Source organism: Denticeps clupeoides, chromosome 4 (genome assembly GCF_900700375.1).
Source record: "Denticeps clupeoides chromosome 4, fDenClu1.1, whole genome shotgun sequence".
Lineage (NCBI taxonomy): Eukaryota > Metazoa > Chordata > Actinopteri > Clupeiformes > Denticipitidae > Denticeps > Denticeps clupeoides.
The window spans coordinates 20,328,521-20,352,809 of NC_041710.1; the positions used below are offsets into that span (position 1 = coordinate 20,328,521).

Below are 24,289 nucleotides of genomic sequence, written 5' to 3' on the forward strand. Positions count from 1 at the left end.
CAACTAAATCTAAATTTGAGGTAAACAAACTTCATGTTACAAACTTCCCAAAGTGTCACCTGACTTTCAGGCAGAGTGGCAACAGTGGGGCTCACACAGTCACTCAGAGTGGGTGCAGAATGAGGGCTGTCCCCACAGGATGTGCCACACTCACATTCCCGCTGATTCGATGCAGTGTGATGAGCTGCCTGACCTATGTGCCCTGCCACAGCCTGCTGTGTCTGATTACACTTCTGTGTATGTGTGTGTGTGTGTGTGTGTAGCAGCACAGCAGCATGGAGCAGGACAGACACAAACACACACACATATCAGTAAATTGAAGATGTATGCAGGTTTATGCACAAGCTAAAACCCAGATGTCCAAAAAGAGTTGTTTTTTACACATTTAAACCACAGCCATACAGGTAGAGAGGTTTTCTCTATCGCTCACTCTCTCATTCAGACATATTTACAGTGAAACACACAATTCCATTCACACACTCCAAACACTGAGGGTGGAAGAACAGTTAAAACAAAATCACAAACACACCCATTGAAAACACAAACCATTTGCATGGATGCATGGAAGGTAATACGTACACACACACATACACACACCAATGCCCTGAGGGCTGGCAGCCATCCAACATGAGAAGCAGAAAACACTCATCAGGGCTGAAGAGAGAGTACGTTTACTTGACCAGCCATCCAGAAGCATGGCCCTTCTCTGCCTCAGTTCAACTGGGAGATGGGAAAAGTGGTAGTGTGCACCAATGAACACACACACACACACACACACACAAACACACACACAAATAATGCACTCAGATTCTCAAATATGCCCCAAAACACCCACATACACACACACACACACACACACACACACACACACACACACACACTCAAGAAAGAATTTTCACTAAAAAAGTCATTTGCTCTTTCTTTCCACTGACAAACAAAACCCACTGAATACTGAACCTAATTAGTAGTTAATGTGTGTGGAGGGTTTTCATTTTACACTCATAAGTTAATGAGTTACCTGGGTAACTGGTAATGGTACTGGTAATGTGGGACTAGTTTTGAAAAAACTGTGATAGTTTCACTAAATCCCAACTTCCTCTAGGACCGTTTACATAGTAATGCACTCAAACACCCACAACAGCACACACGCCCACACCCAAAAAGAGAAGAAATTAAGAAAAACGATTTTTCATCTTTACTACAATAACTCTTAATTTTTTTTGTACCATATTTTTCACCTTTTTTTCTCTCTTTAACATACTCATACATTCACTGCCTACCTGTCCATGCTTTCATCTGAATACATCCGCCCTTCTCTCTCTCCGTCACACACACACACACACACACCCAACTCCTGAGGTAAGCTACAGAGAGCCAAAAAGTCCAGACCGGGAGAAGCAAGAGGAAGAGGATGAGCCAAGAGTTTGTTATGGATGCTGACAGCACCTTGCACTCATGGGGCATTAGTTCTGATGGGCTGTCAGATCCATCCTCCAGGAGGGGAGTGCTGGGCTCCCCTCATTTCTGCAATTTCTAGCAACTGTGGCCAATCCATGCAGAGTGGACAACCTCGCCTCAATAATTATTTAATTTTGCATATTGTTTCTAAATTTCAGCTTATTTCGGGGATAAGCGCTGCTTGGAAAGTGATGAGCGAGAAAATTATCCATAAATGTGTTACTGCCCATTAGCTTGTCCATGTGGAGCAGTGTGCCTCTAATGGTTTTTGGTTAATCCATTTATGCCTCTGGGTGAGCGGGCAGGCAGCCTTTCATGAATAAACAATGTGACTGCCCACCTGGGATTCAACATGGAGGTCCCTCAAGCACTGAATTTCTGATCCTATAATCAATTTCAATAACCTTCACCCCAGTGCTGCCTGACTCCAAATTATCTACCCCCCCTAGAAGCAGAGATTCTTGGAAAACTGAATACATTTTCCCACACTGCATTACTGCACTGCTGGTCAGACACCAATGTTCTAGTGAAGTTTATCAGACACTGAAGGCAGTGTCCATGTTCTTCAGCAGTGGGTTCAATGACTCATGAAATTTAAGTAAATATATAAATTCAGAGGACCCAATTTACTAAAGCTCAAACTACTTTATAGTGGGAAATAACATGGGGGGTCTACTGTATATCTTACACTGAACAGGTAGACAGCTTGAGCGACCTATACAATAACTGTACAATAAAGTAGAGCTATTGTTAACGAGATTAAAGTTGCATACATACTGTATATAATGCACATAATAATGTAAATTGCTACTGCTTGCAATTAAACCTCTTCAGAGAAGCAGTGGTAATTTGTGGCTGATGTATTGCTTGCTTTGTTAATCAAAGATTTATTTTTTGCTGCTTTAATCTTGTACTGTCCACTTTCTGCTGTGACAATATAAATTTCCCACTTGGTACTAATAAAGGATCATCTTATCTTATCTGTCTCTTTCTTAAAGTATTAGGCAAGATGGACATAAACTAACTATTTTCAGCACATTAGCTCTAAATTGTACAACTTAATTCCCTTTATGACATTGCATTTAAATCTAAAGTCATTTCGTGCTTCCTGATGCTCCAGCCAAATGTGCTGTGCTGCAGTGTTTCACAATGACAATCACTTCACTTTCACTGAAATAAATGGGGTGATTGGCCATACCTCATTAGATTGGCCCTCCTGCTCTGTTGTATTCATCTGTGCCTTGTCTTGTTGCTACTGGTTACCTGATTGTCTTCACCAGTTTTTGTGCTAGGTCTTTGCTCTTTTGTGCTTATTAGTTACATTTAATCCATAGCCAATCCATCATTAATTAATGCCATTTATTGATCTTTTATGTGATCTTGAAAATTCTTGCACAGATTTCTACAGGTTAGTAGTTTACTTTGCAACACTGAGTGCATTATGTCATATTTCTTGATTTTCTAATTTAGTTCCAGTTTTACAATTGGACTTAATGCCACTTTGGGTCTACAGTCAGCCTTGGTAAGGTTGTGCATTAAAGTGGGGTAGACCATAGTGATAAGAGCCTGATATATTACAACAAAAGTTTTGCTGCATGCCCACCATAACAGGTACCCCTCGAACCTGGGTACCACAAGGCTTTAAACAATCCTATCCAGTGTTATTACCTTCTTTTTTAACTGGAGATCAGTCACCTATTCAAGGCATGGTCAATCCATCTTTTCTGCCCTACTGACAGGATGGTTATCTGTGGCACTGACCCAAAACATGTGTATCCAACATTGATTTATTGATTCCCTCCAAGATAAATGTTATAGAGCTGCCTGCATGCTAAGTGGTTTTCAAGCAATTAAAAATATTGGGACTGCCCTGCTTGGCAGGCTAAAGCACTGTTCTTGTGCGTGTGTATTTTAGGAGGATATGAAGGATTATGCAAGGTATGTTTGAGCAGTACTGAGTTTTCATTAAGATATTATATAAATTCTCCCCAAATAAGCTTAACAATTTGCAGATTCCCACACTTTAAACATATTTGCATACATTCAACAGTTTGTTTTATTTTAGATCTATTTTTATATCTGTAACATTTTCATCTTGATGCAATAGCTGTATTAGTACACCAATCCATTTCATCTTGTGTCAGGGATACTCCAAATGCTGTACGTAATCTGACTGCTAAAACATTTATTAAAGTCCAGATAGACTTTAATGTAGCAGCATATGGCATGCAGAGGGGAGTACAGAACAACTAATTCTCCCCAAAGTCTCTGCAGAGACCACCTTCTGGTACATTTGAGCAGGCTGTCATGCTGGGGAAGGGGAAGTATTTGAAAATGGTGCATGAGTGCTATGTTGCATGCATGTTTAAGGTAGGATATTCACAAACAAGTCATCAGAGTGAGTTTATCTAAAGTTCCCCTAAATGCCTCTGCTGTCCATATTTATCCAAATGCATTATTTGATTGTATGCAAATATAATAACATATGAAGAACCATTGTAAAAGGTATCTGCATCTTATCTCATAATGAAAAATTGAATAAGATTATCATGTTGCTTGCAAAACAAACATGATGTGCAAATACACATCCTTACAATTATGTCTCAAGATTCTATCTATATGCTCTATTTCTTTCTCATTAGTCTTCTGGGTTTCTCTACAGTTCAAGAGTGGCTTCAGGCATTTTTCAGACATGACCTACTACTGAACCATTGCTATACATCAAACCAAAATCACAACTACATCTCATATGTTGACCGAAAATTAAGTGTTTCACATTTGTAAATGTTACTTAACATTTAAGCACAAATGTATAATTACAACTACAATTTACAATTGGTGAGGCACATTAGCCAAGTGTCAAGATTAGCTGGTCTGGTGACCTATCCCAGATAACTGATGGCTGGAATAAAATTGTATGGGAGTGAACAACCTCACACAGTCAACAGAAAAGTAACATGGACATTGGGGAACTTGCCATTGCTAGCATGGTGCAAGAAGATAAGCATACATTTTGGTTTTCATTCATTTTAAGGATTTTTGCTTGAGTAGTAATGAGTAGCACTGAGTAGACCTTAGCACAACTTCTTTTTTCTTCTTTTTTTCAAGCAGTGTAAATAGATCTGTAATTGCCAATTGCCGTATAAAATCCCATTCTTAATATGGTTTATTTCAGCAGTACTACCCTCATAGGCATTATGTGGTCTACCCCTTAGGTATTACTTTACAATTTAGTCTTCAAAAATTGGATAAATGTTGAATGTTTCCACCGGGAATTACCTTCTATTTGTTTGACAGACAGGATGTTTAAGAACTGAATTTAAATTTAAAGTGTAAGTGCAGCTCATATCTGTGTTAAAAAGTGTAGAACAAAATTCTCGACCTTGAGCGACCTGCCCTCTTTGCCACGCTAGCTCTTGGAAGAGATGGAAGGAAGTGGAGAGAGATGACTGTCTCATCTACTCAGATGCCTATTCTTGTGCATGAATTCTTGTTTCCGTGCCAGAGAGATTCTGAGGTCACAGGAGTGTCTAAAAATAGCCTGCAGGCGTGGATGAGTAAAGTGGAAATTAATGTTTCAATCAGAGATACAGTTTTGGTGGAAATTAATGATCTGATTTGCTCCAAATAAATGTCAAACTCAGGATATTCAATTTGATTCTCATTAGGATGAATGGCTGTGTTAGTCAGCATATTAAGAGTCTATGATGTAATTATTGACATGCTAAAATATTAAACATTTTATTGAGTATTCTGTTAAATTTAAACAAGTTATTTATTTTGTACAATTATGCATTTAATTACATAAAGACTATTTTTTGTCATAGCAATTCAGGATCTGTTACTGACTGTCATTATCCAAATATGAAATAATAAAAAATACTAAGTGTCTGTGTCCACGAACATTGCAATAATTATTCATTTGGAGATTTGTTGATACAAAACTTTATCATTTTCAGTGAAAAATGGAAAATGTCTGGATTGTAACCTGGAAGTGGAAATTTTCAAATGCATGTGAGGAAGTCTGAACCCCTCGTGTGTGAACATAAATGCATTAACTTCAGCTCCAGCTAAAAACAATAACCATCCCATATGTATAACTAATATGAGTTAGTTATAATTCAGTCAGTGCTGACTCTTTATGTGGCGGCCATGTGAACATGAGGCATGTTCAGGGAAAATTTACTTGTGAAAATGAAATGCGATTTATCTATAATTGAGGGGCCAAAAGCAGGGAGGACAAGCTTTTTCAATTACCAGACGATACAGAATGCTCCTTCACATTCATTTCTCTCTCGCCACTCTTTAGCATACACATACATACACACTACCTATCTTTTTCTGTTGCAGTCCAGCAACCGAAAGGTGTTCCACCTTCATTTGTTTGCCTCCTAGGGGCTGAACACGACCCTGATTAGAGAGTAAAGATGCAGCTAGCTCTGTGGTGAATAACACAGGTGTGAGCAGGTACATTATTCACTGAAGCCTCACTGGTAGAAGGCAATGTCCGAAACACTAAATCACGTCTCTCACTGGGGTTTCAGACGTAAATTAAAGGACATCTCAACCTGTAATTGAATCCCGTTCAAAAACACTTTGAACACTTCAAGGCTAAGCACAAACATTCTAACGTCACTTTAGGCCTTACGTTATTACAGGGAATCTAACATCTCAGAGTCACTTAACTGTGAAGTGATGAGTATTGCAAAGATAATAACATCACTCACTGTTCTTATTTCACAAGAGGCTCTTACTGTCAACATCAGAACAATCTCTTAACAGCAATAACAGCCTTCTACAGACTTGGGCCGTCAACATTAGCAATTTTAATTTCTGTCACATTAAAATGTCAATATGCTTCATACATACAAAGAAATCCTAGTGTTACCTTTAATAATCTGAGACCTGATAAGTCTGCCCAACACTGTCTTGAACAAAATTTAGGTTCAGTGGACTGAGTGGATTTTCCTTACCTGTATTGTAGTGTTTGGTACAGTAGCGCAGGTCTGATTCGTCCTTGAGGATGAACTGGGGAAGTGTGAGCCCATCTGCAACTTGAACCGGGCCTTTTTCCTGCCACTCAAAGATGAGATCGTTCATGGTGTACCCAACTGCCACAAAAGGAACAAATGTACATTTACAAACCACAGGAATAGTCAGGAATACAGTGGCAAAAGTCTAAAAAAAAAGTCTAAAAGTGAACAAACACCATTTTTGTACAATGTACATAAAAAATTCACAATCTGATTAATTCAGCACACTGAACTTCAGACCTTAGCTTTACATTGAATCAGAGGCCCAAAAGTCCCACCCACACAATTACACTAAACGCAATTACTTCAAATGCCTTGAACTGTTCACACGTTGGCATGTTACAAGCTAAAAATAGAACCTTCTCGTCATCCTTATCCAATGAACCTCTAGGCTGGAGGGTATGCAGATGTCTCAGAATCATTCAGAGATCGTTGAAAGAATCAGCAATCAGACTGAAAGCTTCATTAGATTATGCTGTATCTATTTTCATACACTGGTAGGATATCCTAACGCATTTCTTTTCTGTTGACTCAAGGCAAATCCCTGCTCACAGGGAATTTATTGTGTGGTCAGAACAACAGTGAGCTCCAGTCACAGAAAGCATTCTCCTTAATTCATGTGTACTAGTTAATTAATAGGATTAACCATTAATTGCTCTGCATTACTGCATTGTTTTGAACTGTGGTCTACAATGGTAGTGTCAGAAGGCTTTGCCAATTGTGATGAACAGTAGAATAGAGAGAGGCCCACAAATGAAACAGATGATCTCTTGAAGCATTAATCATTGCAAGTGAAATATCCCCCAGGCTGCAACTTTACTGGAACTGTACAGGAGATGGTGTGTAAAAAAACGTTAATAAATGATGGCAGATGTAATTAGTAGAAATCACCTTCTATATTATTTATGCTGCATTTCCAAATTATAGTTGCTGTAGATCACTGTACTGCACAAGGTGATTTTTAAAAGACGATACTGAAAATGGAAAATGAAGTAAATATGAATGATTTTAGTCTGAACAACTAAAATACTTGTACAACATTGACCTTTTGAGTGCAAGATAATTTCAAAAAGACTGCCCCAGAATCCTACCTTTTCCTGATATGACTTGGATGAAGTTTAAATTGTTCTGAAATCAACATGCATTTGCTTCACTGATTTCAGAAAGGCCATCTGGCAGCGTCAAAAACCTGTATTTCTTTTGGTGAGCTTTAAATCTGATTGCTATTGTAAGTACTCTAACATCCTTCTGCTTCCGGTTGCTTGTGATTGTCAAACACGTGTAGAGAATATAAGCACTTTTAAAATATTTGCATTAAAAAAGTTTAGAAGTTAAATTTGTGTTAAATTTGAGATTGTAGAGATTATGTTAAGAACAATAAAACATTTTTTTTATGATTCATTAAGGAATTCTTCTATGGTTCTTCATTCTTTCATTTGTGCAGTATGTTACAATTTACACTTTGCCTTGGAAGATATTGTGGTATCTTGACTAGTGTCTCATAAATGAACTTCTAACCTCAGACTCAGACTTGATTTTAAGGACCTGTTTCTGGCCTTTACTTGAAAAAAGGGTTCAGGAAAACAGATCTTTTGAATACCTAGAGCAAATCCTAGAAGTCTCCTGGAAAGCAAGCTAGCGTAATTTAAATGTTATGACATTGGCCAGCACAGGTGAACCTCCACACTATGAATAATCTCATCAAATTTGCAAGTGACCTCATTGCAAGTTGAAACACTGGGAAAGAAAGTTGTATTCAGGAATGAAACCACTAACTGTGTGATGTGATTTGATCTGAGATGTTACATAACATGCTTCCAGACCAAAAAGGCACATGTGTGTACTTACAGCTCTCCAGCTGCATAATGCAAGTCTGCACATCCATGGGGAAATTTTTCAGATCCATGGGGCAGGAGAGTGTAAGTGTTAATCTGCGGAGTAAAAAATAGATTAATTTTCAAATCCTAAGCAAAAAAAACATGAATGTACAATAGAAGATTAGAAATGACATCTGTTAACCTGCCCTGCGATCAGAGGCAACTCAACCCCCCCGCCCCTTTCCAAACCAGAGCCCTGTCAGATCTCTATGGAAATCCATCATATTTTTTTACAGCCTCCACTGAGCTATTGTTATTTACAATGTGTCACTCCTGTCTTTAAGTATTTTGCTTCGTAATTGGTAACTGAGTAGCAGAACCAATGAGACCCTGCAGATGTGCCAGCAGATCTTGTTTAGAACCAATGTAATTATTTCATTCTGTTTGCACTCTTTATGTTCCCTTGCCTGTACAAGGATTGGACCTACTTAGCACAATGCGCACCTTATAGAATAGAGCACATTTCCATTCTTAAATATTCTCAGGAGCTTGTTATCTGTGGTGACCTCATGGAAGTGTGCGCCTTTCTCATTCGCAAAGAATAAGTCAGGTTTCCATATGGAGTCCAACATAGAAGGGTCCAAATCCAAGGAGTCATCAGGATACTCGCTATATGCCAATCGTGGATCGTTCCATTGCTGACGAAGGAAGATGTTCACTCTGTAATCCTGCAAAAGACAATAAGAGCATCAATTGTAAATCAAGACAAACATTTCGAGGACACCCTTTTGGTAGACATTAGGCATAAAGATATGGGGTGCCACATATGTAGTCATTGCTTGGATTACATGATGAAAATTGCTAAAAAATTTTAAAAATTTAAAAGCCTAGCTTTCTTTTTGCATGCTATGAGTGCTAGAATAAGAGAGAAGAGAACTTAGTGGGTTTAAATTGCCAGGCTAGCCTCTGTTTCACCTCATCAGCTTCCAGTTTAAAATGAATCACTTGATGACAGTGGCAAAGACTTGCAAATAACATTTTTATTAAATGTTTATTAAAGGTATAAAAAATTTAAAGTTCGTTTTGCTGGTCACTCATTTACTGTGCAAGGTTGACGATAAAAATTGAGCCCGAACCTGGGTCGTTTCGGGCTTGGGCCAAGATTTACAGCTGTAGTGGCCAGTGCCTGACAGCTGTCTGTTGTGCAAACAACTGCCTCTTTGGGAAGATTTTAAATATATTTGTGTGAATTCAGGCCACAAAAGGGATTTACTATGGCTCCACACTTGAAATGCCAATCCAATCAATGACCTCGACAGGATTCAATTCATTTTTGGTTAATCATCACATAATTCTGTATTTGTTCACTGGAACAAGCTGCTTACACACAGAGATACTGGCTTGCTGGAAAGACCCATGAGAGCTGGTAAAATTGCCTCATGTAACCCATAATCACTACACACAAAAATTTTTTTGGAACATGATCATTTTAAAATGAAGATTCTACATTTTTAACAACATGCAGTTGTGATTTTAAAATAACACCATAAAAATTTTTTTGGACTATTATGCTGACACCTTGATTACAAAGGAGTTATAAAGTTATAAAGAATGATCACTTTCCTCTGTTCCTGAAATGTCCAAATAAATAATGTTATAGCATCAGATTATGAACCTATGTAATGAAGCTCTTCTGGTGCTGTGTCTTTTGTGTGCAATTTCATTTGCACATATACAAATGTATTATTAAGGGTTTTATTAGATGCTGCTGCTTTAATGGAAATGCTGCTGCTTCATCTAAACCAATACCTTTCAACCTATTGGAGGGAAGTTGATCACAAGAGATCTTCTGATAGACAAGGCCATGGTGCACTTGTGAATGTCATTTCGAAACACATCAGTGGTGTGGCTCGTGTCCTTAATGACAGGGTACAACGGAGATGTCATAGGTTCTGACTTCTTGACACTTGCTTACTTAAGGCCCAACAGCTCAATTGTCAAAAGCTCCCTCACTCATTTACACAGAACATTGCCCCATTTCAGTGACGTCCATTAAGCAACGCACACTTTCATTTTCATTAGCCTGTCACATTGGTGCTGAGCACACATGCTTAAAGTGACTGCTGGCACGATTGCATTTCATATGAGGTCCTGTCTTAGTTTTTAAACTCGTTCCTCCATGTCTCCAGTGTGCTGTTTAGTTTCTAGCACTTTCTGCTCAGCACATCTGTAGCCCTGAAGCCCATTTAGGGGCTTCCAAGGTTCCTTGAAAATTCTTGACATCTGGCATACTATTTGTGGCTCAGACTGAGCTGAAGTGTATGGTTAATGGGTCTGTCCCATCGATGAATCAAAATGAATGCATCAATAGAATTACAGACGCTACTAAAAGCACATATGGGTCACACTTTTGGGTCAAGTAAAAACAAAAGTTTATATTTATGCTCATTCTTCACATGTCTGACATCTTTACTTTGCTTAAATTATACTCAAAGCAAAAGTACAAATCTAAAAATCTAGTAAAAGTATTTAATTTAAAATGCACTTTGATTTCCTGTTTAGCACAACTTTTTGGCAGTATAATGTACAAACTATGTTCAGTCCACCCCATAAAACATTTTAAAGGTCACATGACATGGCATTTGTTTTTGCAATTATATAGGTCTTAGTGGTCTAACACCTTGGTGCAGCATTACAGCCACTTTGAGCCAGTCCCACAATGAGCCAGTCCCAGGACGTGCAATTTCGATGTCTGAATGCTAATGAGGAAGAGAGAGGCGGGGCAAGGAGGAGAGAGGCCTATAGAAGTTGAGGGGGCATTCATGAAAACAACGTGATCAACACCTTTTACCAAGCACAATGTTTGCCGAAGAAGTTTTTTCCATAAAAAATAACATAAACCGACTGGTAACTTTTACATCCAATTACCGAGCATGATTCTCTTGTTTGCAAGCCATGACGGTCAGTAGAGATCATTTTTAGTGGAGGGATGCGAAATTCTTTGGGCAGGCAAAGCATGAGAAAGGAGAGGTAACATTTCCCGTATGACTTCATAAGGGGACAAATTCCAAATCCGGCCATCTGAGCTGCTGCTCTCTAAATGCTAAAGCAGAATGACCAAAGCACTCTTTACACCTATTGCCATTTCTAGCCACTGCAGGACCATAGACAGGCCAGGGGAACTCATCTTAATATGAAATAATCTCACAATGTCAAATTTTCATGTCATCGGACCTTTAAGCACAGTTGGCCACAAAAGTGCCAAATTCTGAGTTGTATGTTCCAACTAAAGCGTTACAACAAAAAGAGAAGATAAAGCCAAAATCAGTACCCAGTACTGAGTACCCAAAACTGTGAAACAATTCTTTATAAAAAAACTGTGCTTACTGTTCTTTCTATAGCAAACATAAAGCATATAATTTGTTTTTACTGACAAATGAGCACACTGACGGCTGATATAAGAAATTAAATCAAGCACTCTGGTCCACATTAGACTGTAAAGTTCTAATGTAGGCTTTCCACCTTTCTACCTCTGATCAGGATACACATATACACATGAAAAGATGAACACAGTCAGGAAATCAGAGCGACATCAGATAAAAACAAAACTCCGGTCCAGAACGCAGACCCAGAGCACCCAAGAAAGTCAGGTTTATGACAGCCTTCCACTGAACTGTGTCTTGGCCACAAGGTTTACACACAGTCATTAATGTGGCTAAACTTCAGTTCCCTCAACAGATTAAGATCTGGAGACTGAATAGGCCATTACTAGACCTTAATATAGTTCTTCTTGAGCCGATCCTTTGTTGATTTTGCCATGTCATTGCCAGACACAATGATCCAACAGGTAAAAGACACAACCAGGGTAGATTTATACACAGACAACACAATCTGGAAATCATGCACACACACAGTCAACACCAAATTCCAGTCAAAAATAACAGAAAGTCCAGCCACGACTATCACGTGCACAGGCTGATGGGGGAAGGAAGCGCAGAAATGGCACATAGTGGGAAACAATGATTTATTACCACAACAAATGAAAAAATGGCACGCCAGAACTGAAAACACCTATACACATAAGTCACTTATACAGAATGGGGTGGTTATGGTTGTTATCAGGCTTCCCCAACCCTGGTCCTGGAGGGCACTTGTCCTGCACATTTTTTTACCTTCTTTAGCACACATGATTCAACTCCTGTTACCGTTTTCACCCAGTTGAATGAGGTGTGGTGGAGCATGCAAAGATCTGAGTATTGCAGTACTTGTCCCCTCCAGGACCAGGGTTGGGGAAGCCTGATAACAACCATAACCACCCCATTCTGGATAAGTATACTATAAAAACAAACATTTCTTTAAATCCTCTTGTTACTTGATTTTTGGACAATATCTGGCATATACGAGGTCAAAGTGTGAAAAACACAAAGATGTGTTTAGTATAGCTTGACCTGAGAGACACTGCTCGTCTCTGGTACGTTGCACTATAAACTATTACTTCGATTAGTGTGGAGCATGCCAGAATTATTTCCAATAAAGTCATAGACATGAACCTTAGTGCTGCTCAGTAAAGCTCACTGTGAATAAAGCTGCTCTGTGATTGGTTAAAAGCAGAGGAAACATTGTGTTGTGTGCACCATGTGCTGTGTTTCATGAGCCTGTATTTTTCCTGTATTTGTCATGTTGCCTTAGTATCTTTTTTACTGGGACAGACATTAGCACAATGTTTCATTGCACCATATGAAATGGTTATCTTCCACTGCTTCTGGAATTTTTGGGACCCAGAGCACTGTTACTTACTCCGAGGAAATAGATGAATGATTTGTGAGTTGCTCGGCAATGGAGAATGTATAAAGCATGAGCTCTGCAAGCGACTAACAGGGTCCACGCGAGAGTCGACTCGTCAAAGTTAATTACTTTAGAAAGGGAGTCTCCTCTCTCAGCATATAACTTATTCAGAGTCGACCAGGGGAGAAAAGCGACAGTGAGTGTATGTGAATGTGTGTGCTGTGTGACAAGAGGACATTCTGTAATGGAGTTAGAGCTGGGCATGTATGTACGTATGTACGTATGCATGTATGCGCGTGTGTGTGTGTGTGTGTTGAGAGCAGCACTTGTATCAGAATGTCTGTTTATGCTTGCATGCCATCTAAAACAGATTTTGTCTGACACTGATCAACATTATTAATCTCACACAGAAAGCACTGTCCATAAAAAAATTATGACACATTTTTTATCAGGCTGCTGCACAGAATGCCTTCATTAGCATGTACGTGGTTCAATCCCCCCACCGCCACTGCCACGATTAGATTGTCGTTCTGATAAGCACCTCTTTTAATAGCTTAATAGGCCTTAATTAATTCAGCAGGTCTGGGGGAACCAAATAAGCCTTACATAATGAGTCCCAGATGGATTTTCACTTGAGAACCATGGTACTGTGCTGTTCCTGCTGATGTCCTCAGCATGTTCTCTCAAAATGTACAATTCATAATGGGTCCCTCTTACTATGACCTTGGGTCAAAACCCTGCCGCTCGCATCACTCAATTTAAACAGACAGACCATGGGAATGTCCATTTTTGACTATGCGCAACATCATATCAACAGCACATTTGAATATGTTTCAGAATGGAACAATTGCAGCAGGAAAATTAAACGTGTCACATACCATTGTTGTTTCTGCTATGGATCCAAAGCTGTTAATAAAGATGTTACATGATACATTCACCGGTGGACCTGTAGCAGAGAAGGCACAACATTAAAGGCTATAACTGTGTTTTAACAGACAAACCTGAATCTGGTCTAAATCTTTAAATCCTGCTAATGTGCATTCTGAGGAATCTCTGGACATCATACCACCATTGCAGTTGATATTTTAATTAATGGATATTATAATGTTCAGGCTGACTGACTGGCCAGAACTGATGGTCTGTTAGAGATTTTTTTAAAGATGATATCTAATCTGTTTATGTGAGTTGTAAGCTTGTAAAAACTATATTGTACAGCTTCCAGAATGGAAGAATGGCAGATTATGACATTTCATATACTATTTTTCACAGTTTCCTGGAAACTGTGGCATATTTACCTTTACTGTGCTGCTTATTACAAGGAATTATGTATAATATTTCAGCATGCTTATAAATACTCTCTGTGTGTTTGAACATGCTTTAGGGGGCAGAAGCTTAAGAATCAGCCACAACTTTCTACATGACCAAGGTTCTGACCCAGCCAGAAGTTACTGCAGACACAGTTGGGAAATATTTGTCTACATGGAATAGTAAACAACTTCCATCCTTTGGCATTTCACAGCTTAGAGCACCTTCCAAAGTGTTGTATCAAAGTCTTTTCTACACAGAGAAACCCTTCAACAAAGAACTTGTGGCTTGTGGATTAAGTACATTTCTTATTAATGTGTATAATAAAGTGTACACATTACATATGTATGAATGTTTCATGTCAATGACAAATGATCTAGTGAAGATTCATTAGTGTAGACATTTTATACATTAACCTTGTAATTAAATAGTTTTTCTCTTATTTTAATTCCTTTGCTGCTATACCTTTAAAGTTGGGCCTGATTCTGGCATCATAGCCGGAGGTCCTTCCCATGAGCTTGTCCAGGAAGTCAGAGGGTGACATAGGAACCGCTCTCCCTCGGGGGTTGTCAGGCTCCTTAGATGCCACCAGACTAAAGAGAAGAGCGGATTAGGGAGATGAGCAAGAGAGCAAAGAGGACATATTTTAGAAAATCCATTGTGACAGTCACCAAGACTGCAAATGGAGAGGGCTGCTCTAACGGGTTCTGACATCATTATACATATTCAGATCTTTCTTTGTGGGCCAACGATTCAATGAGGGCAATGAATTTATATTCCCTGCAAGATCAAGGAAATACATTCAGAAAGAAAGCAAGAAAGCACATCATGTTATGTAAATTAAGCTTTTTTTCTTTGGTCATATTCTTCACGTCAGATTTGCATTTCACATCATTTATTGTTGTTTCACCCTTATTTTGACAAAGAAGGCATACATAAGCTATTTTGGAGGATTCACTGGCTTCATGAGTCAAATAAAATGTGAGGGAAACATGTTTTGACCCAGACGTTGTGATACAGCTGCAGGAGGAATATTTTACATTCACATCCAGAATGTAAAATCCATACATTTAGTTGTATTATCCATACATGCTTTCAGGCTGTGTGATTCACAAATTACTTGAATATCTTTGAGTCACTGTGAAGCACAGTGATGTTGCAGTGGCGATTTCACGGTAATGACTCAGCTCTTCAGCTTTTGCTTATTTATTGACTTGCCAGTGATAATGAGCACTCATTTCAATGAACACTGGCTCATGTGACAGTGACAGCAGGCCTCCCTTTGCTCTGTCATGCTGAGAAATCAACAAGACCGATAATTGTTTTTGCTGCTCTGGGTGCACCGCTGTCATAGCTTTTTCTCTGCCTCCTTTTCATCTTGCATGCAACAGCTGCTGCTAAATCAATCAGCTGCTCAATTACAATCCTTCAGTGGCCTACGTGGCTGTGAGCCATAAGCTCTTGTCAGTCGAGATAAGGTTTGAAAACTTTCGAAGAATTTTAAATACTAAAATTGCGCAGATCTGTTCATAACCAAGAGTCACTTCTAATCAGCGCATGTTCTCAAAGTTACGTTATTCTTTAAGACATTTAACATTTCGTTGTGTGTTCCGTGTGCTGTGCTGTGTCACAATGACAATGAATTTCACTTTCACATTCATAATTTGATCTGTATCATTATGGATACAAATATTCAGCAGTGACCTGGATTCATAAATTATGTTGAAAATGCAGATTTTAGGACCTAAAAGGTTGAGTTGAGTCCTGGATTTGAGTGTTGTCATGAGAAAGTAAAAAAAATGCACATTTTAAAACCAGTAATCTCAATTTTAATAAAGACAAAGGCTGCACTAATTAAACATACCTATGCTTTAAATTATGGTGTGTTTTAGAGACATTGCAACAAAACAGAACTTGGTATAAAGCATAAATATTTTGCGAAATAATTGATTTCTACTTAATCTTGCACAGGTTTCTAACCACTGAGGGGAATATCGGGACTCTCAGCTCTAGTGAATGCTTACTTTGGCCTCTCCAAAGAACAGCATAAGTTGACAATTTCAGTTCTGATTCTGAGAGTGATCACCAGAACAAAACTGATTCGATCCTGACATTTCCTGGTACTCCAGTTTTCTGTTTGCCAGACCGGAATTTTTTCATCTTTGTTTTACCAGATTACCTGACTGGGATTATTAGTATAAATGTATGCTTGCAGTGTCCCATCCTCATTCTGTCATTTCTCTGTTTTGTGTGGTTGTGTCTGTGTCTCTTGCTTATGCATAAAAAAAGTGAGTTGAGCATTTCTCCCCTGCCAAGCATCCCTGAAAAAAAAACACCATATAGGACATATAGCAAATAGCAATTCCACTTATTGGACACCTCAATTCTTACATACTACATACTGATATTCCTGCTCATGCAGAGCATATATTCACAAAAATGTTGTCTTTCCTGAAGTGAAATGAGATTTGCTGACCTTATGAATATTCTTTTTTGGATATTTCTCTGAGGACTCTCTCTCTCTGAGGACCTTGAAATCCCTGACTGTTTCCCCTGCACTATTCAGGCTGGATCAACTCTGGACCATAATCCTCACTTGAGACTTTTCAGGGATTTTTGGTTTCTAGGTTTCATTTATAATTCAGCAGCCCTTGTACTGCTATTTAAGTGCAACATTCAACAAAGTAAGACAGGCCAAGAATAAGAAAGCAGAAACTTTTTCCTTGTGACTGCTGTGAGTGTGCAGCCTCAGTGCTAGGTGGCTCCAGATCTCTCAGTGACGGCGTGCTGCCAGGAAACCATGGAAATACCTCCAGCTATGACATTTTCACCTGGCTTTTTGAGTCTAATACAATGTGCCTTTTATTCCAGCTCTGAATCTGCCTGTTTCAATTAGAAGCTGTTCAGAGAGCCATGCCACAAATTTGTTACCACATGATTAGCTGGAGGGTGACTTCTAGAAGTTTTCCTTTCTTTTCTTTTTATGTAACTGGGCAGGAAGGAACATGATTTTTGCAAAGTCAGTTGCACATAAACTACAGAATCCAAAAATGGAACCTAGGAGTTCTCAAAGCAAACTAAAGTATGAAATCAAAACGCTGCTCTAGTAGTTTCAGTCTGATTCATAATAATTTCCTTTATGCAATAGTGAGTGATAAATACAGCATTTCATACTGTATAGCATTAATCACTGTCATTTATTTATGAAAGTTTAAAGTGTTACATGAAATGAATACCGATAACTCAGTTCACTTTTTTGTGTGGGTCTGACCTATAACATGAATGCGATATTCATCCTGGCCAGAGACCATTTTGGCATAAAGATGAAGACAGACCCTGACATCAGTTTTAGGGCTGATTCAGATGACAGTTGAAAATGATTGACAGCCCTAGCATTTTGAATGTTTCTGATCCTTACTGCCTGAGGTCGCAATACCAATGTGCCATTGTGTATTTGCCAAATAACTTGAATGCATTTGCACATTTTTTTAGTGTGTGGATTTGTTTGCTGCTACCACAGGGTGGTAGTAGCTTAGTGGGTAACACACTCGCCTATGAACCAGAAGGTTTAAATCCCAGGTTCAAATCCTGCTTACTACCATTGTGTCCCCGAGCGAGACACTTTGCCAAAATCACTTGAATGCATTTGTTTAGCATTTGAACATTAGGTTTTTTAGTGTGTTTTAGTCAGTATGTAGTATAAGGGCATCTGCTATCTGCTAAATGCTGTAATTGTAAATGTAAATGCTATTTCAGGTAAGCTGTCAAGCCTCCAGTAGACAGAAATCAGAATCCACACTGGTCCCTTGGGCCACAGTGCCACATACAGACAGACATAATTGCCCCCCCAGTTCCTCCTTGGATTCCTTCAGGTTCTCAGAGGATGAGACAGGCCTTTTAGCACTACAACTCTTCCAGAAAGTACTTTTCTCTCCTGACCATCTTGTGTTTGAGTCCTTCAGCTCCTCAAGGTATCAGGCGGACACACACCACTCAGAGAATCACCTCCTTTGCCCTGCATGCATACACTACCTTTTCATGTGCACAATCACCATGGCAACCTTGCAGCAGGCATGTGGTCAAGGCTGGCTAAGCATCGCAGTCAGTCACCATGGCTGTGGGTTGGCATTGCTTTCAGCAACGCAGTGTATGGCAGCATTGGCAGAAGTGAATTAATGCAAGCAGAGGAGAGAAGAAGTTCATCTGAAGATGAACAGCTCCTGGTCACATCTGACCGGCACTCCACACTGTTAATATGGGTGTAACTGGAAGCCAGTGGTGCCATTGCTCTGTCATACTCGGATCTCTACCGACACACAATCCAGCTCGCATGAGCTTAGGTCCCCTACTGGAATGGTGCCCAAGCAGCAGCTTACACTGTGATGCTTGTTGTTGTGTCTTGTTATACCTTTCGTCCTCCATCCTCTATCCCAGATATCTTTCTACCAGCACTATGAGTTCCTCTTTGTAGCATTCCCTTCCCACTCTGCTTGCACTGTCTCTCTCGTCCCTTCTTTATCTCTTGTAGGTCAAGGTGACCTTCAGAATCCACTAATCCAAATGTAAAAATTGTAGATGCTGGCAGGAGAAGGCATGACCAGGACCCTTCACTGATCATGATTCAGAAAGAACCGGCCATTCTGGGAGTAGTGTGGGAAGCAATGACAATTTTTGAGTTAAAGACAGAAGTAGACCATGTGTTTTCCAGCAGCTTATAACTCTAGAACAACATCATGATGCTTGACCAGTGCAAAAACCTGACCGATCATAAAGTACTTCTGAAGACAGGCAGAGGCTGACCCAGGTGACCCTCCCAAGATTTATGACAGGACGATGAAATGTCACACACTCTCACAATCAGTGCACCACATCTGTAGGCACCTGGGAGTTGAGAACAAATGTCACACGCTGGTACGAGGTTAGAATAGAAAATAACAGCGTGTTCCAATAATGCTTCAGTGCTGCTTTCTGATGGATGTCAGTTTATGTGTGTCGGTGGGTGGTGTTATCACAAATATATCCACAAATCGGTATTTAAGAGGGCAGGACCCCAGAGACCCCAGTTTCACTGGCCTAACATTGTTGCAGAAATCAGTTTTTTTTTGTCTATGGTTCAAATCTCTTTCTTTCTCAGTCATGATTAGCTGAGCTTATCACTTGCTTGTAATGATATGGCATTCATTCACATTGGTTCACATGTGGAGCCCATGCTCTGTACCTGTTCTACTTTTTCTATACTATGAAATTGAGCATCTGTAACTGGTTGTGGTGGGAGTTCCCATGTTGCATCACACGTTGCTCATCTGTTCAGTGCAGTCCATTCATTTCCCTTTCCGTCTGATTTGCTTGTTCAATTCCAAGAACTGTTTATATAACTAAATATGACAAAAAAGCTAATTTCCATCTCTACTGATTCTGTGTCTTGAACAATTTACACATGAAATGCGTAAATTACTTCTTAGCTAAAAGGCAGAAACAGTGAGGTTTTCACCCAAAAGCTGCTCAGACATGAGCTGCTCCTATAATTTATACAGAGCAAACAATGTAATACACCTCCTTGCTTCTGTGTATGTAGTAGAAGGCAATGTAACCTACCATATAATATGTACTCTAGATGTACTCCCATTCCAAAAACATGGAGCATGAGGGAAAAAATAAAACTACATGAACTGGGAAGCCAGAGAAAGCAAAGTCAAAATAACCCAGAGCAAGGGTGACCATTCGCGCAAAAGTGCATGCACTACAAAATAAAGAAACATTCCCTCTTTTTTTCAAAGCAAACAGGAGGGAGAAATGCCTGGAGTCCATGCTTTCAGATACTTACATTTTGGTTTCCTTAATAGGAGAAAAATGTTGATTCTCCAGGCATGCTTTTATCATGCTACAGTGTGTACATGTGGAGAAGTTGATCTAACTGAAAGAGGAGGAATCTGGAACATTAATACCCCAGACCTTTATAAACAGTGTCCTAATGCATATGTGCATGCATATAATTGATTTTGCATGAATGTTACAAAATATATGACACTATTTTGCCATAAATGTCATTATGCAATATAGACATGACTGTAATTGATTTACCAGAATCAATGCCATTGAATATGTACTTTAAAACTGATGCACATCAACATTATTATTCATATTTTTCACTGATTCATTGTTTTTCCATTTTTGTCTCTGAAGGACATATAAGTGTATATAAAGACAAACCATGGATATTTCAGTTATGAAACAGTAGTGGTGGTGTCATTTGTGAGAGAGTAAGTATAAGAAAAATAATAAAGCCAGCCCTCGTTTTAGTTTCACATCAGCTTTTAATGCGTGTGAGACACTGGTTGGAGTGAGTATTTCACCTTGATGTTCTACATACGCACATTCCACAGGGTCCGCATGAAATCACAGCATAGTAAGATTCAGGTACTGGCTTGTAGGAATGAACCTTTAAAAAATGTGATGTGTCGGCATGCTCATCTGTTCTGTTATCTTTTTGTACCCTCCCATTGATTGACAAAGGTCAACACTACCTTACATCTACGTACCCATGCAATGTCTGTGTGTTTTCACAGTACCAGTGATTTATTCTTCCCCTGAGTTCAATGCACTGACCAGTCAGAGGTGATGACACAGGCAGACGAGTTTTCCACAAAGCTGTAGTGGACCTAATGCATCAATATGACACACTACACACACACTTCTATGTAAAAAAAATGTGTATCCTTTGATTTTCTTTGTAGATTAGATAAAACCTGACACTGATTAACCAGCTTCAGAGAGGGAAAGCTTTAAAGCCTTTATATAATAAACCTCTCTGGAAGTGTAACAATCTTATGTAGATTCTGTCAATTTTATTAAGGTCATTTCTGGGAATACCTTCCACATGCAGGTTGTATTTTGTTTGCTCTATGATTTTCATTTGGGTTTTGTTCACTTCCTCAAAACCTGATTATTAGGGTAAGTTACAGTGCTTCAATGCATTTTTATAATACATAATATATAATACATAGATATGCTGATCTTCAGTCATGGATAAGCAGCACTGGCTAGACAAACCACAATTATACAACTAAAAATGATAAAGTAATAAAAAACAGACAACACAGTGAGCAGGATTGTAAAGAGCAGCACCCTGAGTTCCCCCAGACATCCTGGGAATAATTCAGGCAGATGGAAGTCTAGTCAAATATCTAAGTCTTCTATACACAAAAATGTATTTGCTTGTAATTAAAAATAAATCTGTCAGGCTGCGATTTCCATTCATGTATTTTGCCCCATTATTATACAGAATGCATGGCTGCACACAGATGTCGCCCTGTGCTCTGTTGTGTAACTCAGTTCCTTGTTCTGTTTTTCATCTCCATCACTCCTGTTTAACTCTGGAATTTAACCAGTTTCATCAAAAACTCACGTATATAAACTACTACACACATACACTACTACAAACTACAAAACTCTCACTTCACATTCCATGTTGTGCCCTGTGACAGCCGGAGACATCATCCAGTTCATGCATAACACTTTTCCAATGTGCTGATTACAATCCCGTCTCTGCAGATCTATCTGATTGGCTGACCGTCTCTGGAAAACACACTGACACACACACAACAACCATTATAACAAAAGCTTAGCAGGGGACCAGGTCCATCAAGAACAGACATCCCAATATCACTAATCTGCTAAATATGGACCATTTGCCTGCTTGTCAGAACAATCACTAAGTTGGTCTTGCTTGGGGAGGCACTAGGATCCATCCCCAGGAGTTCCTACTGACAGAAAACACATAATAAAATGTTCAAGCACAGGACTGTGTGTACGTGTGTGTCTCCACCGACCTTATTAGCCATTGGTGGCGCACTTCAGTACACCAATTCAAAGAAAGTTTTTCTATGTTTTCACTTTGGGGCTGATTACTGCAGCTCCTGCCTGTGGGATTACTGCTCTCTGTGTGCATCAACACTTTTAGTCTTCTGACTGGATTATGGTGTCAAACTCGACAGCGTCTTCAAGAATGTTAGTCGTCATCTCCCCTCGCCAGAGTGGATCAACCAGTCTAGATGCCCTTCTTGATTCAACCATTTACTTGGGTTTGGGACCAGCAACAAAAAAATTTAGAGACTCGCCTCTTCAAAGCTCATGACTCACAACTCAGCTGAGGCTTCAAATCCACAGATTTGTGACTCAGAATCGTAATGCAGTTCACAGCAGATCGTCTGAATAATTTTTTTTTTTTGTCTAAAGTAAACCCTTGCTTCACAAATCCATAGTGCTGTTTGCTGGACAGTGTGACAAAAAATCATAATTTACCTATGACTTATAGTTCACTTACTACCAATTCAATGCGGTGTTAGCAATCTAATAATATAAAACCTGCAGGTATTAACCAGATATCTAGATAACCAGTAAGCTACATCTAGTGTTATGCCTGTGTTCATTTTCTTTCAGTTTTTAATTTCATTCATTTTAATTTTCCTTTTTCAAACTATTTGGTTTCCAGAATGTTAATTGCTCTGTATTATAATGTAATAAACATACTGTATACTTAAATTGTACATTTACATTTTCTTTTATATTAAAAAGAAACATGGAAAAAATGCATTGCTTAGTTACCTTACTCAAAGACTGCTCTTGTTATAGACATGCACATACCTTCCTACCTGTTCTGACCTGCCACAACCCCCTCGCCTCCCCATAGTTGTTTTTTCAGTGCATGGCTGTGGCTGTGGCACAGGTTCAAGTTTTAGTGTCTGTTTATATTTCACCCTTCTGTTTACATTTGAGAAGCCAAATTGTTATAATTATAGGTGGAATAGTAGTGTATTTTAGCCACAGTGTGTCTGTTATTGTGCTAATTGCTGCTTTCCACTTTTGTGAGGCACACTGTGTCTCTTTTCGCTCTCTGAAATTCTATGCCTCCCCTACTTCTGGCCTTCAATGTGTGCATAAATTTACCCCATCTGACATGCAATTAAGTGTATGTGACACTGTCTGATTTATGGCCTGCAATTCTCCTGTGTCTATTACAAACTTATTGATAAACTGGCTAAGATCTGTCTGTGACCTCTACACTATCCAGATCACCATCTAAGGAACTTTGACCTTTTGACCCCACTGGAATCTGTCGATCCCGCACCTTTGGGTGTTTTTAGAGAGTGGGCGGGGTCCTGTCCACTTGACAGGAAATCATTTAATGAAAAATGTAGCTGGATGTAGCTGAAAAGGCCAGGGTCACAAGTCACCAGATACAAGTTGGAAATGAACAGTTACACATCCTTTCAACCAAGCATTGCTACATTAAAATGTTAAAAAAAAAATTCTTTGACACCACTCATATTTAATATCTAAGGAATACATGGCACACTGTCTATTTCTTATGCAGTAACAACATGAAAATAATGTGAAACTGGTATCTGGACCCACTAAACTTATAGTGGAAATGGTGCTTCTTGGGTTAAAGCATTGTGCTGATGCAATATAGTCAGGTTTTGCACCGTTGCCATAACAGGGCAAAAAAAAAAGAAATCTGCTCCAACAGACACAAAGCAGTATAACAGAGTATAAATTCTACACAGCACATGTATTATAATTGTGCTTGTGGTATTTATGGAAGGTGTTACCAAAGAAACCAGCTGGAATTAATTTGAAATCTGTGAAGATGGTATTATCTAGTGACTGAACAATGCCATTATTGGTTATGTTGTCAAAGCATTTATTTTGGAGCCATTCAATTGCCCACTAAACGTAATAAGTCTGTAGATCATTTGTCTGGGTTAATGAAGACCTTGATAGTTCTGATCTCTGCTAACTTAGTGACAGCTGGTGGTGACCAACAAAATAAGTGTGCACATGTGTAATTAACATTAGGTCGGTTAAGGACTTACTTAGCATTTTTATATG

At 39.1% G+C, this 24,289-nt stretch overlaps 1 protein-coding gene across 2 annotated transcripts in view; it reads right to left on the reverse strand.

Moving 5' to 3' along the window:
- Window positions 1–24,289, reverse strand: part of glra3 (glycine receptor, alpha 3) — a 36,167-nt gene that overhangs the window by 5,223 nt on the left and 6,655 nt on the right. For both annotated transcript variants that reach the window (XM_028975745.1, XM_028975744.1), the window contains exons 2-6: window positions 14,864–14,991; window positions 13,972–14,039; window positions 8,813–9,036; window positions 8,340–8,422; window positions 6,432–6,569 (exon numbers count right to left, since the gene is read on the reverse strand). In XM_028975745.1, the coding sequence (XP_028831578.1) occupies window positions 6,432–6,569; window positions 8,340–8,422; window positions 8,813–9,036; window positions 13,972–14,039; window positions 14,864–14,991 (641 nt within the window). The remainder of the gene's footprint in view (window positions 1–6,431; window positions 6,570–8,339; window positions 8,423–8,812; window positions 9,037–13,971; window positions 14,040–14,863; window positions 14,992–24,289) is intronic.